The sequence below is a fragment of the Callorhinus ursinus genome, unplaced genomic scaffold (genome assembly GCF_003265705.2).
Source record: "Callorhinus ursinus isolate GAN/ISIS: 27379988/994484 unplaced genomic scaffold, GSC_fseal_2.0 scaffold15, whole genome shotgun sequence".
Classification (NCBI taxonomy): Eukaryota; Metazoa; Chordata; class Mammalia; order Carnivora; family Otariidae; genus Callorhinus; species Callorhinus ursinus.
The window spans coordinates 45,953,169-45,968,135 of record NW_027397077.1 but is presented as its reverse complement, the minus strand read 5'-3'; the positions used below and the strand labels follow the sequence as shown (position 1 = coordinate 45,968,135).

The 14,967-nt window shown below is 42.2% G+C and overlaps 1 protein-coding gene and 1 long non-coding RNA gene across 4 annotated transcripts in view; one reads left to right on the top strand and one right to left on the bottom strand.

Moving 5' to 3' along the window:
• LOC112834220 (uncharacterized) overlaps positions 1-13,128 on the bottom strand; it is a 103,807-nt gene extending 90,679 nt beyond the window's left edge. For both annotated transcript variants that reach the window (XR_012380981.1, XR_003210810.2), the window contains exons 1-2: positions 12,923-13,128; positions 12,437-12,550 (exon numbers count right to left, since the gene is read on the bottom strand). This is a non-coding gene — a long non-coding RNA (uncharacterized lncRNA). The remainder of the gene's footprint in view (positions 1-12,436; positions 12,551-12,922) is intronic.
• Positions 1-14,967, top strand: part of KBTBD12 (kelch repeat and BTB domain containing 12) — a 73,787-nt gene that overhangs the window by 32,084 nt on the left and 26,736 nt on the right. For both annotated transcript variants that reach the window (XM_025885680.2, XM_073901734.1), the window contains one exon: positions 14,078-14,275. In XM_025885680.2, the coding sequence (XP_025741465.1) occupies positions 14,078-14,275 (198 nt within the window). The remainder of the gene's footprint in view (positions 1-14,077; positions 14,276-14,967) is intronic.

Sequence of the window (14,967 nt, the reverse complement as noted above, 5' to 3'; positions counted from 1 at the left end):
GTGGTTTGCCAGGGCAGTAGCTAAATTATGGCTTGGACAAAATGTGAGTTTTATTATCTATGCTTTCTTTCTTCCCTCTTAGCAAGAGAATTTAAGAATTGGCTTTATAGTTTGACCCATTGGATTTGGGTAAAAATATAATGTGATTTCTGTTACTTTTGTAGTTTTATTGCTATCTGAACTTCTAGTAATATTGGCAATATGTATAAAAATTAAAATTACAAACCCCTTACCAGATACACAGTTTGCAAATATTTCCTCCCATTCCATAGGATGCCTTTTTACCCTGTTAATTATTTCCTTTGTTGTGCAGAAACTTATAGTTTGATTTAGTCCCATTTGTTTATTTTTGTTTTTGTTGCCTGTGCTTTTGGTGTCATATCCATCAAACCATTGTAAAACCAATGTCACTAAGCTTTTCTCCTAAGTTTTCTTCTAAGAGTTTTATAGTTTCATGTCTTATATTTAAGTCTTAATACATATTGAGCTGACTTTTGTGTATGGTGTGAGATAAGGGTTCAATTTCAATTTTTTGCATGTGAATAAGTGTTGGCAAGGATGTGAAGTAATTGGAACCCTTGCATGCTGTTAGTAAGAATGCAAAACAATGTAGTCACTATGGAAAATAGTATGGAGGTTCCTAAAAAAAATAAAAATAGAAATACCATATGATACAGCAACCCAGAATTTATTCAGGGATTTTATCCAAACCTGGGTATTTATCCAAATATTTGAAATTAGGATCTCAAAGAGATATTAGCACTCCCATGTTCATTGAAACACTATTCACAATAGAGAGGGGTGGAAACTACCTAAGTGTTCATTGACATATGAATGGATAAAATGTAGCACGTAGATGCAATGGAATATTATTCAGCCTTAAAAAAGAAGGAAATTTTGTAATATGCAAAAATATGGATGAACCTTGAGGATATTATGCTAAGTGAAATAAGCCAGTCACAGAAGGACAAAAACTGCATGATTTCACTTATCTGAGGTATCTAAAATGGTAAAATTCACAGAATCAAAGGGTGGAATGGTGTTGCCAGGGGCGGGAGGTGGAAATGGGGATTATTAATCAATGGGCATAAAGTCTTAGTTAAGCAAGATGGATACAGTATAGAGAGCTACTGTACAACATTGTATCTAGAGTCAACAATACTGTATTGTACATTTTAAAATGTGTTAAGAGGATAGAGCTCATTTAAGTGTTCTTACCACAATAAAATTTTTAAAAATTAAAATTACAAAACATGCCATTTGAGCTAAGAAAGATGTAAAACGGTGGGGGAAACACATGAAGTACGGAAAGAAAATATGGTATAGAAACTCAAAATTTGTACAGTGAGGGAAGTGGAAAGAAGGAGGTAGCAGGGCCTGGGCTAATGGGGAAGAAGCAGCATCAAGAGACTTACGAATGAAAACAGTTCTTGGGAACTAGATGAATGAAAACGAGCAAAATTTGGCCTTTCCAAATTGAGAGGAGAAATAATTCAGTGCAAGGAAACCCTTTCTAAATAACAGGCAAGATTCAATTGAGTAACACTGACGTCATATAGACTATGAATTTCCATGGGAGAGATACTGTATTTTCTTATCATACTGTAATTTGATTCAACAAATACTTGTTGGGCATGTGGTATGTTGGGCTCTGGGCTGGGTGCTGAGGATCTAGAAACAAAATCACACTCTATGCCCAGAAGGAACTTGTGGACCAGAATAAGATACAGTCAGATCAGTCATGCATACAGTTAAGTGCACACATAGGGACATATGGAGGGTCAAGTCACTCACTCTATAGGTAGGACTTAGAAGAAGGAAAAGGAGAAAGATATTTGGCACCAGGGACAATATAAGTCAAAGCATGATAGAGAAAGATTAGATTGAGTTACTTTCATGCTTTAATATCTTCATTTCATGAGTGCATATTAAATTAGTCTGTTTCTCAATTCAATGTCAATTATTGATCACCATTCAAGGATGAGACCAGCACTCAGTATCTGGAATCAAAAAGAGCTGAGCGTATTGTTTATTTATGTGTAGGAATGATTAACTGGTCAGAGACACTTCGATTGAACAAAGCTGCCTAATAATCTCAGGGTTGTGGGCAGGAGTTTATTTTGGATTACTGTTTGTTACACAGGTGGGAGTGGGTTGCTGTCAGAAGTATGGTTTGTGCTCATGATAGAGGCAGGGGTGGGTCAAGCCAGACGTAGCAGAAAAGTCAGTGGAACCGGTCCGCTGCCGATTGGCTCCCTTTCAGAGTCTGCAGCTCCATCTGACTGATTGGTTCTAGAAGCACGTTCACTGAAGCAAGCTGTCACTGATTGATTAATCAGGTTGAAAACCACTTCTGATATTGATGTGTTCCCATGGCCATAGAACAGCTAGGCTTTTCCTAGGAGTGTGGAACTTTGATATATTCTCATTCTCCCCTCCTAGTCTCTTATTAACCTAAGCAACAGGAGACATCATTGGGGTTGTCCAGATGCTCTCTGCTATTGTTGATTCTTCTTGAAGATAAGGTTTTACTTGTGGGTCTGCTTTTTAATTTGCTTATCGATTGGCATGAGTTTGTCCTGCTTTTGTCTTCAAATCATTTGTTGAAACATTTGTTAGGACAGTGGCTGTGTAGACTTAAGACTCTGGAGAAATAAATCAAGCTGTGTGATATACGAGTATAACAAAGTATTACAAGAAGGGAGTGGAGGGCACTCTCGTGGCACGATCTAGACTTTTCCAGGTCTCATCATCAAAACAAGGCCCAGCAATTCCCTGAGTCAATAGTTTGCCTCTTCTTTTTGCATGGATAGAAATCGTTCTAACTTCTCTGTGGTGGTAATCAACATACAAAATGAAGTGTCAGCAATAGCAGACTCTTTTGGGTTAGCAATAGAAAAACCAAAGGCAATGCTGATTTCCATAGCTATTTGGGCAAAGGAATTTTAACTGTTTTGTTTACTATTTTCTATATCAGCCAAAGTGAGGGAGAAATTTTCAAGGATCACCTGAGTTGAGCAGCACGTGGGGATGGTATTGTTATCCTCAGGAATCTGTCCCACCAGTGTGGGAAGGGTTTTATCCCTTCAGACTCTTTATATGAAGACACAGCCCCCCAGAGGGTATTGGAGAGTCGTACACCTGGTCTAACTAAGAGACTGATAGAACAATTAATTGGTCCCGGTCTCGGGTTGGCAAAGAGCCTGGCTCCTACACAGAAGAAAAGAACCTGAGCACTGCAATAGAGATGTGATCAGCTCTACTGGAGCTGGAGGTATATTGTCTCTAGGGCTCATGATAAACAGTCACTGTTATATATCCTGTTAAGTAACAAAATTCACCCAAGTAAATCTAAAGATCTAATTGGCTTTATTCAATGATTCGTGAATCAGGCAGCACCCCATCTAGCAAGTGGAGAGGCGCTCCGAGGAGTTGTACAAAATAGACGGAGGGTAGGGACAAGAAAGTTATTAGCAAAAGGAGAGGATTGTTCCAGGCAAGGCTGTTTTCTAAGGGGAAAAGCAAGGTGTCTGATCGTGCAGATGACCTCATCTTTCCTAGGGAGCTGGAGAGGACCCAGGTGCAGACTAACGGGCAGGGATTGAAAAATTCCTGACTGACCAGTTAGGACCACATTTCTGGGGGAGGTTGAAACTGCAATTAGGTTATGTCATAAGCACCGGTGTGAGAACTTGGTCTAAATGACACCATTTGGGGCCTATGTGTACTTTTTGTGGATGGTTCTTTTTTCTTAACAATCTTGAGAAAATTATTATCCCCCTCTCTCAGTGGAGGGACATTGTTTTCATTTCTGTATTGTGTCATTGTTGGTGACCTCAGTTTGACATATCTCCATACGATACTTCGAGTTAGCTGCTCAGGCAATAGTTTAGGAGAGGCAAATTAAAAAGTTAGGATGGTCCTCAGCCCTTGGGAAACCAGTAAAGAGAAAAAATATGATCAAAAAGGTAAAGAATAAAGTTACACAAAGAAGAGCATGACCGTGATTGTAGTAGAATCTTGTTCTGATGATCTCCTCAGTCTGATGCCGCATGGAGTAAATGCTTCTGGGGCGGGCTGTGGGTGGGTGGAGAACCTCAGTTTAAGATCCCCAGTGGCTGTGTGTCCAGTTCTACCGCTTTTTCTAAAGCTCTTTGAAAATGTTCAGCCGATCTACTTTTTTCATTCCTTCCCATTGTAACTATGCACCAATGACATACTGCATGTCCACACAGCCTGCTTTTCTGTGTAGAGCAGGTACACATTTTCATGTGAGGGACTCTTGGAAAATATCGTCCAGAATGTGTTCTTTCCATTTGAACTACTGGACACCGTGGCCATGGCTGACCTTCAAGGTTTGATATGAGTTGTCAAGATGTTAGAATATTGGTTTCAGTTCACATCTGTGCTAAGTTTCTGGGGAAATGTCTTTGAAAAGTGTCTTGCCACAGATAATAATAACTTGAATTTAGTTGAAAACAGCTCCTGGGATTATGGCAAACTAGCCAAGAGCCTTATTTGTCAGATATTGGGTAGTTTTTCCTGGAAATCTATCAATTGCCTTCTTAACATAAAAATACAGGAAAAGATACGGCTAGAGTGTTTGCCTAAGTGACTCTGCTGTTCGCTCAGTTACATGTGTTATTGTCAGTTTTGCGCACTATAGTTGGCTCTTCTGTTGCATAACTTCCTGGAGAGCTTGAAATAATTTAAAGAGTCTATATAAGCCTTATGAGTAAATGACACCCTATTGAAAACCCAGGTATTTAATACTGGCTGATTTTCATTTTGGCTGTTTTCTCAAGAGTGTGGCCATTTTCACTGGGACGTGCAAGAAGGAGTGGGCCATGGGCTCAATGGCTGAACCGACTGAAACTCTCTGGGAAGAGACCAGAGGGTGCTGTTGAAAGCCATGCATTTTTTTTTTTAAAGATTTTATTTATTTATTTGACAGAGAGAGTTAGCGAGAACAGGAACACAAGCAGGGGAAATGGGAGAGGGAGAAGCAGGCTTCCTGCTGAGCAGGAAGCCCAATGCGGGGCTCGATCCCAGGACTCTGGGATCGTGACCTGAGCCAAAGGCAGATGTTTAACGACTGAGCCACCCAGGCGCCCCGAAAACCATGCATTTTTGAATGATTTATTTTTTATTTTTATTTTTTTAAAAGATTCATTTGTTTATTTACTTATTTATTTCACAGAGAGAGACACAGCAAAAGAGGGAACACAAGCAGGGGGAGTGGGAGAGGGAGAAGCAGACCTTCTGCCGAGCAGGGAACCCGACACGGGGCTCGATCCCAGGACCCTGGGATCATGACCTGAGCCAGAGGCAGATGCTTAAAGACTGAGCCACCCAGGCGCCCCTAAATGCTTTATTTTTTAAGAACAATCTTTTGTCATGTGTACTATGAAAGCTCATTATAACAGATAGTTAAGCTACTTTAACCCAAATATATCCTAATCTTCCAAAAAATGTCCTTTAAACAGGTAGCCTAAAAAAATTTAGGGTAATATATCCTATTACTGTGAGAAAATGTTAACTCCTTGTTTTCAAGGTTTAAAATCATATTTTTATGAGTAATAATGTAGGAGATGAATTAAATGCAGACTCCTATTAGTAAAGTTTGGAGAAATATCAAACCTTCTGGCCTCCACCTCTTTAAACCCTAGTCGTGAGCTCTTGTTGAGTGTCTGTATTAGAAAAACAAATGATTTTAAATATGGTACCAGAGGTTCTCTTTGAAAAATAAAAGCCTTTGTGAAATAAACTAGGAGGCATTTTAGATTTCCTACTATTAGTTATGCTTTTGAATTAATTATGCTTGCTTCTGGAATGACAACAGATACTCATAAATAGGGATTTCCAGCAAGTGTTATTAAAAAGTCAAATTGTATTCAGACAGTGCTTCAGCTTGGTGGGTCAGGAAAATCAAATACAGAAAGTGAGCACCAGCATCTATTTGTGGAAATGTTCAGATCTTTCCCAAACTGGCCCCAGCCTGCCTATGCAGCCTCATCTCCTCTAGCCTCTTCCCTCCCAACCCTGCAAAACCTGAATTCCAGCCTCGGGAATGGACAGTCATTTCCTGAACATACCTCCATTCTGTGCCTGTGCTTACTCTCCTCTCTCTGCTTTTAATGCCTCCACCCCTGTTTCGCTAACTCTTACACATCTGGCAAAAGATGCCCTTGGTGGTTGTGTGACCACAGGTCAGGGTTGATTGCACTGGTTCCCTGCGCAAGCTGCTCTGGGCCGGTCACTGCCCTCCTCACCACTTAGGGGAAGAGACCTTGCCTCTTTTCGTGTCCGTGTGCCTTCCAAGAGCCCGCCCAGGGCCTGGCTTCTATGATAGGAGCTTGGTAAATATTGGTTTACTGAACTGACTTCTCTCATCTCTGTAGCCTGTCCACCCCCTAGAAAGCCACAAAAATAATCAGACTTACAGGTATTGTGGGTGATTTTTTAAAGTAGGATTTTTCCTTTCCCTGTCTGGGGAGCCAGCTAACCAGAAGCCTTCCCACACAACTGATGTCCCAAACCACTGGTGTCACTTTCTCCAGGAGACTGCTCTGGGCCTCACTGGCTTACTGAAGCGGTCACACTGCAGTCTGCCCCCCAGCTGGAGAGCCACTGTGGGTGACGCAGGGGAAGTCACCCCGAAGGTCCCAGTCACTAGAGTAATGCACTTCAAAGATCTCTTTAGAGGTGAATGATTGTATGAGATGAAAGAAGTGTTATTATGGTAAGGTCCTGCCTTTATCTTTCTTTGGATAAAACTCTAAGCACCTTTTTAAAGGTTAATATAAGTGTTTCTCAAATTCCCTCAGTTCTTTATTAAAATGGCATCTCCCTGGCCCTCGCCCTCGGCAAATTCTGAGCTAGGAGGTCTGGAGTGGGACTTAGGAATCTGAATTATAGGAAGCATCCAGGCAGTTCTGGTGTGCGTAATTGTAGGACTAGACTTTGAGAAATACAAATAATGGTGAGAACAGCGAAGAGGTGGAGGGATCACATACCCAGAATATTTACTAAACATGTATCACATAAGCCAGGCCCCAGGGCCAGCTCTTAGAAGAGATGCAGAGATGAATGAGGCAAACTCCCTTCCCATGGGCAGCACCGTATAGTCAGGTACCCTAGGAGGATGGCAAGCTCATTCGGTCAAAGTATCCTGGCATTGGGAGCCTGGGCGGCTCAGTTAAGCATCTGCCTTTGGCTCAGGTCATGATCCCAGGGTCCTGGGATGGAGCCCCACATCGGGCTCTCTGCTCAGCAGGGAGGCTGCTCCCCCCTCTACCTCTGCCCCTCCCTGCTGCTCATGCTCTCTCTCATGCTCGCTCTCTCTCTCAAATAAATAAATAAAATATTTTTTTAAAAAATGTACCCTGGCATTCATAAGTTATCAGAGCAGGCTGTTGGGTGTAGTCTGCTCGAATCCCAGAAGTGTTCTGGACTTAGATAGACGTTTCTTAAGTTCATGCTGCACCAAAAAAAGCACTATGTTTTTACAATGGCCAAAGACGCCAGACAAGGTATTCTTCGTGCCAACTTTCTCTGAGAAAAGGCTTGGATTTAGAGATTCATTAGCTGAGGTGGCTTTGAACTGGAGTGAACGGCTCATCTTCTTTTTGTTATGGGTGTCCATGAAATGTATTTCCAGTTAATCATATGAAGGATTTTTTAAAAGATTTATTTAGTATTTGAAAGAGAGAAAGAGAGGGAGAGCCAGCAAGAGGAGGGGCAGAGGGAGAGGGAGAGAATCTTAAACAGACACCCTGCTGAGCACAGAGCCCAATGCGGGGCTCCATCTCATGACCCTTACATCACGACCTGAGTGAAATCAAGAGTTGGACACTTAACCAACTGAGCCACCCAGTCGCCCCCATATGAAGGATTTTAACCTTGATTATCTAGCACTCTCAACAGGGAACCCTGAAAAAGTACTCTAAGAGACCAAAGTTTGCCTATGGCTCCCAAATTGCAACTAGCTATAGTAATTTTTATCATTGGTATCCTGTAGGTTCATGGAGAGTTGGCAGTCCCACATTTCATTATGACCATTAGTTAGAAATTCTACTTCATTCAATCCATGTATAATCATAGTGCTATATTACTTATGGTTTCATATTTGCCTTTGGTTTCCCAGTTGACTGTGTCTTTTTTTTTTTTAAGATTTTATTTATTTGAGAGAGAGAGAATGAGAGACAGAGAGCACGAGAGGGAAGAGGGTCAGAGGGAGAAGCAGACTCCCTGCTGAGCAGGGAGCCCGATGTGGGACTCGATCCCGGGATTCCGGGATCATGACCTGAGCTGAAGGCAGTCGCTTAACCAACTGAGCCACCCAGGCGCCCAGTTGACTGTGTCTTAAGGACAAAAACAAAAAGAGAATCTTTAACGTGTTATTCTCTGATACCTAGTACAAACACAAAGGGAATATCCAAAATGTGCATAAAATTAACTAGAAGTTTAAAGTACTATACATTCTATGCTCTTTGCTATGAAAAGAGATAAATTGCTAACAGCCATACCAATAGCAAGGATTTGTTCAAGAAAGTAAATTTTAGGTCTATTTTCATGAAGCCTGATGTATAGAGTCTCGTACGTATCTATGGCATATTATGACAACAGGTCATATTGTTACTCCTGAATACTTAAGAAAATGTTTAATTACATTTGGAATCTTCCACTCACTAAGGCAGAGATAACATACGTTTTAAAACATCATAAAAGAGTAGAATGTGTTATCTTCAACTAGTTTATCCTAATTCATAGATGTAATCATTTTTTATCACTCTCTTTCTGTACTAGTTCTTGGGTAAATATGGAAATGAGCACAAAATGATGGTTTTTTGCAAATCATTTTGTTTACACATGAGATAAATATGCCAAACATTAATAGTTAGTCAATAAATATTATTAAGATCCCTTAGAAGAAAGACATTATACTTAGCAGCTCAGAGAATGTAATAATGCATACCTCGCTTTCAAGGATTTATATCCTGTGTGTCTACATTTTTCAGCTGTGGAATATATCTGATGACTAGTTCTCACAAGGCCACTTTAGAGAAGTATTTGCAGGGGGTTGACCTGTGTCCTGTCAGGTTAGGTCCAGCCCAGGTTAAGAGAAGTTACTGATTCTTTAGGCAGGCCAAACTGGGGGAAGAGAGGGGCCCCAAAACAGACTCACACCAACAATTTCTCCCAATACCTGGTCTGAGATTCCTATATCCTTAAGAAGATAACCTTTATAAACTGACAGGAAGTGAGTTTTCAGCTCTCTGGACCCAGGGCTTGCCCCATTCTGGAAAACCAGTTATCGCCTTTTGTTTTGACAAAAAAAGTATAAGAAACAAAGATACCTGGGATGAAGGTGAGGAGCTGATCCATTTATGCATTTAGTTAAATTTTTCTTAACTATCTATAAACTGTTGAGGATGCAGATGTGAATTAGACACTATTCTGCTCTCAAGTGACTTACAATCTAATAGACAAACATAAATAAAGAGCAATATATTTTATAGGAATCTAATTTCTGTTCAAAGGACAGTGGAAGCCCAAAGAAAGGAATGGCCAATTTTGTGTAGAGAGACGTAAAGACTTCTTTTCTTTTAAGATTTTTTATTTTTAAGTAATCTCTACACCCAACATAGGGCTCTAACTCACAACCCAAGGTTAAGAGTCACATGCTCTGTGGACTGAGCCAGCCAGGCACCCCAGACATGAGAAATTTCTTAGTGGTGACTATTGAACTGAGCCTTAAAAGAAAGGTAAGAGTTTATGAAGTGGGGGAGGAGGAGGAGAGAGAGACCATTCTAGGCAGAGACCAGCCTAAGCAAAGGCCAAGAGCTGAATGGCCTTAACCTGTTTGGGGAACTGCCAGCAGCCCAGCGTGCCTGGAGCATAAGGCGGTGGGGTGTGTTGGAGGAAACGTGAAGCTCCTGACAGTGTCTGGATCATGAAAGCTTGTGTATCTTTCAAGGAAGGGATAGACACAAGAAGAGTTGAGGAGGTGCAACCAACAGAATTGGGTGACAGATGAGATACGGAGGGTGCTGAACCAAGTTGGATGGTGGTGATATTCATCTGAGGCTGTGCCCTGTCACCTCTGACCTGTTGCGACATCTCCAGGTCATCCACTAAGCATGCTCCTACCCACCGTTCCCAGGCTCTCCCTTGTTCTCCCCATACTGGCTCAGCCTTCTGACCGGCCGGGGCCCACAGCACAAGCTAGTGAAGAGGAACAGGGAAGGAATGAGGGAAAGACAGGCCCAGGGCTTGAAAGAACTGACAGGGTGAAGCCAGACTTGACTCACATAGTGAAATCCACTGATGCCCCAATACCAGGTCAAGACATAAAGCCCAGGGGCCATTCAGAATCAGGTGGGGCGGCAACTTTGTAATTGCAGCTTATTTGACACCCACAGGCTCAGTGACAGAACTTAACTATTCAGCTGCCTACAATTCCACTTGGAAATGTATTTCTAATTCCGGTGGAAATGTAAGACATTGCAAACACCTGATTTTCCCTCCAAAATCAAGCAAAATCAAGCTTTAACAAATGGAGCTTGATCTTCCTTTTCAACTCTTTTATTTGATTTTCATGGTATTGTGTTTTGAAGAGCTAACAAAATGCAGACGGATGACTGTTTTCTTAGCCTGGTGAGAAAAAACTGGCAAAGGGCAGTAAAGGGTTAGCCAGTGAAGAGAATGGCCTTATTATAAATGAGGACTACCAGCCCATGTTCACACAAAATAAGCAGGGCTGGCGTCACCTGGAATTTTGTAAATGGCAGATAAGCGTGCTTTCAACCCAGTCCTCGGGGACTTTTTTTTCTGAAAACAGCTGAGATGCCTGTGTTAGACTAAGAAAGGAACAAGATCATGTCTTCTAGGGTCGTGGGCTCCACATCGGGAACTCTAAAATGAGAGTAAAAAAACTCAGAGAGCAGACAACTCCAGTGAGAACAAAATGGTCACAGGCATTATATCAGCAGTGAACAGATTGCATTTGGACATGCAAGTCAGAAAGTAGCCCATCCACTCAGATGTGTGGGCCAGCCTCACTCCTGGAGGCCTGGGGCTGCAAAGTCCTTGTCTGGCCTTTAGGACATCACCTGACGGCTCCTACCTCTCTCAGACCTTTAGGACCAGATGAATTCCTCTAAATCCCATCCGGGAGCCTTCCTCCCCACCTGATGGAGGAGGTGAAGGCTTGGCCTGCTTGAACGGCAGCCCTCTGACCTTTTGATTGTCTCTACCCAACCTTGGAAGAAACTTTTAAGAGAGATTTGACCATACAGTCAGTAACCATCAACTATAGACCTAGCAAATAGTTAAATCCAGAGAAAGCAAATGTAAGATTTCAGCTACTTCAGCGAACACTGGCTTATTTACCCAATGCTCTAGAACATTCAGGAGAAGGAATTAACTTGACTGAGTACCTGCTACATGCTAACCACTTTGTTCACAAGCAGTACATGAGAATAAAGAAATTCCAGTAGTAATGCCCTTCTCCCCCGTTACAGTTATGTAATTACTTACTCTTTGCCACAACTTAGGAAATTGGTATTATTATCATTCATTTACAGATGAGAAAATTGAGGCCTAAAGAGGTTATATGGACCCACATTAGGAAATGGACACAAGCGTATGAACCAGGATCTGTTTCCAAAAGCCTACCTGCTTTTTTTCTGTGTCACAAGAAAGCCTACGACAGTAAACATATTTACTAAAGCTTGTTTCCAAAAAGCTTCTTTAGCAATGCAAGTAACTTTGGGAGTTTGCCCAAGCAATTACACAATCCCTTTCCTCTTTTGGATCCAGCCCAGGGAAGAATAGAGTAAGCCTGCCACCTGAAGGCAGCCCAGCAGGCAGAAGCAGGGAGCCAATACCACTGTAGGCAGGGTGCTGCGGACAGGGAATCCTAGGAGGTCATCTCACCGGTGACCTCAGCCAGCTCCCTGACAGGCTTTCCCCGTGTGCACACCCACAGAAGGGGAAGAATCTATAGCAGCGAAACATAAGAGTGGGTCTTCATCTTTGTAGAAACAAAAACGAGAGGGAGGCATTGTCCTATCATTTTCTCCCTCCTCTGTCCCCCACCACCAAAAAACCCTAAGGTATATAGTTTGCATTCGAGGTCGATTTGGGCATGACTTGCAAAGATGATTTCTATTCATTGGTCTGTTTTGAATAAAGAAAAGTCAGGCTGAGAGGTTCTGATAGCATATAAATTAAAGATATGGAGGTATCTCATTGAAATTCTAAAGATGTACTGATCCTACCCTAGATTTCTCTCATCAAAAGAGTTCTCTTGTAGTGCTGCTGCTGACTTATTAATAAAGATCATGCTTGTATTTGAGTATTTATCTAATTAGGATTCACCTTCAGTTTAAGCTCATTAGTCTGCTGTCACAGAGTGACACTCTAAGTGTACCTGTTGGTGGGATTACATCCAAGTGAGACGGAGAATGCATTCGGGCGTTAATGGCCAGAAGCCGAGACAATGGCCCGCCAGCCATGGCACCCTCGAGTAGAGCGTGTGCGCTGTCTGCCAACCAAACAGAAAAGGCTCATGTTTCAAAGAGCAGCGGAAGGGCTCGACATTATAATTAAATACACCTAGTAACAGAGAAACAGAAACGGCAAGCGCCCTAATTATTTCAAAAACCAAGAGAACAATACCCATTCTTTATATGCATTATGTTGGGGAAGCTTTTCTAATGGGCTTTTATTGAAACTTCTAAGTTATGTTCAGGGTGCTGGTTGCTCGGCATGCCCCAGCCTGACTCCCAGTGACTTGCATTTAACCTGTTTGCTTCCCCTTGTTAATAGGTCTTCTGAAGTGGTTGTAATATCATCCAGCCTAGTAATCTCTCTCCTGGGTCTTGGGGAGCAGGTAACTAAAGCATCTCATTCTTACCTGATGGGTGGTTGCCAGGTTTAGCTGCTGGTGATAAATCCTCTTCTTTAAGGCTGTCTTGCCCCACAAATCAGAAATTCCCCTTCGTGTTGAACTAAGAAACCTCTAGCTACCACAGTACCACACTGAAAGAGAGCCATGAACAGCAGAGCCGTGCAGATAACCAAGGCCAGCGTGCTCCCCTCCTCAGAAACGCTGCGGCTCACACTTGGCACTGGAATGGGCTAAATTATTTATCCAGTCGGATAAGAGAGAAAGCTGCTAAGAGCTTCCTGAGTTGATAGCCTCACTCCCTGGATCCATACTGAGAGAGGAAACAGGCTGGGCTCCCTCAGCAAAGAGGGAAAAAAAAAAAAAAAAACTTCCTCCATAGTTCTCTGCCATCATCACTGTTACTTACAGATACCTAATTGGTATCTCTTTTCAGTTACCTGTCACCATGCTGTCTACCTATTTATTTGCATACGTGACCCTTTTTCCACCGCATTAATTTCTTAACGGCAGAAAATATGCCTTATTCATCTTCCTAAACTTCTTATCATTTAGCATGTTGCCTTGATAACACAGGAAACCCGTGAATATCTGTTGAGTGAACCGTATCATCCAAAAATGGGAGATGCACTGGGCATTTGGAGCCTTTCTTTGACCCTAAACTTGAAATTTATCAGAGAATGGCCCTTCCCTAATGGGGAAAAGTTCATGCAACCTAAGAAGAGAGGAAGAGACAGGTTTACATTGATGAGGAAGAGAAAGGACGCATCCCTACTGGAGGTCAGTGAAATCATTGCTAACGATCAACTGAAAGACAGCTGTCAGAGTCGAGTTGCGCTCACATGCAAACCTGAAATTCTTATCCTAAAGGGGTTGCTCATGGTGTGAACCAGCGTTGGATATTGTAGAACATAAAGCCTGCAGTGGAATCCGCTTCATGCATAAGCACAAACAGAACACTCTACAAAACTGATATTAAACTTGGCTATGGAGTACAGAGCAGGCATCACTATTGCTTAGAAATTATCTGAGAAGTAGCACCAGGCAAGACAGGAAAGCCAGAGGCCTGTAAATGTGTGATACAGACCGTAAGAGGAGGGGGGTGCAAGCCACAGGGAAATTCCAGTTCTTGGTCATCTCATTTCTGTGTACCATTCTCTGTAGGTGGAATTGGCTGTGTAGGTCAAGACAAAGGCCAGGTTCGAAAGTGCCTGGATGTGGTGGAGATCTATAACCCTGATGGGGACTTCTGGAGAGAGGGCCCACCCATGCCAAGTCCCCTGCTCTCCCTTCGAACCAATTCTACCAATGCCGGAACGGTGGATGGCAAGCTCTATGTCTGCGGGGGATTCCACGGAGCAGGTAAATTGATCCAATTCTAAATGCTTTATAACCTCCCTCGGCATTGACTTTAACACCCCCCCCTTAATTGACCCTGCCACCAAAAAATAATCCTGAGAGCAGATTGAGCCCTGGCAAAAGCCCGGCCTTCAGAGTTCAGTGACACTGAGCAGCTCACCAAAGCTCTGAACTTGGCTTTTCACATCTGCAAAAGGGAGCTGCTACTGCCACAGGCTACTGCACAAGTTAAATGAGATCTAGTTTATAATGTGTCTGGCACTCAGTAACTCTTAGCTGAATAAGAGGAGAAGAGAAATGGGAGAAGCAAGTCTAATCCCGATTGCAGGGCTGACAAGAGATCGGAAAATGCGAAGAACAGGCAGAAGTAGAGTCATGACCGGAAGTGTTGGATTTTAACCCCGTCTTTATTGACCAACAGATCCCACCCTCAGAGGACCCACTTATTCCTTCTCCATTACTCCCACTTCAAATAAATTGCTTGAAAGCATTTCTGAAATAATACCTAATGCATATATTACCACACTTAGTTCCCAAGTATCAAATTGTACCATCTTCGCAATATACAGTATGGATTTGTCATTTTTAACGTACCAGGGAAATTTTTAAATATGCACAAAGCTAATAAGCAACTCTCTGCAAGGTTTGACTAGTTGCATCAGTAAATAAGGCAGAGTGCAGTTATATTAAAATGA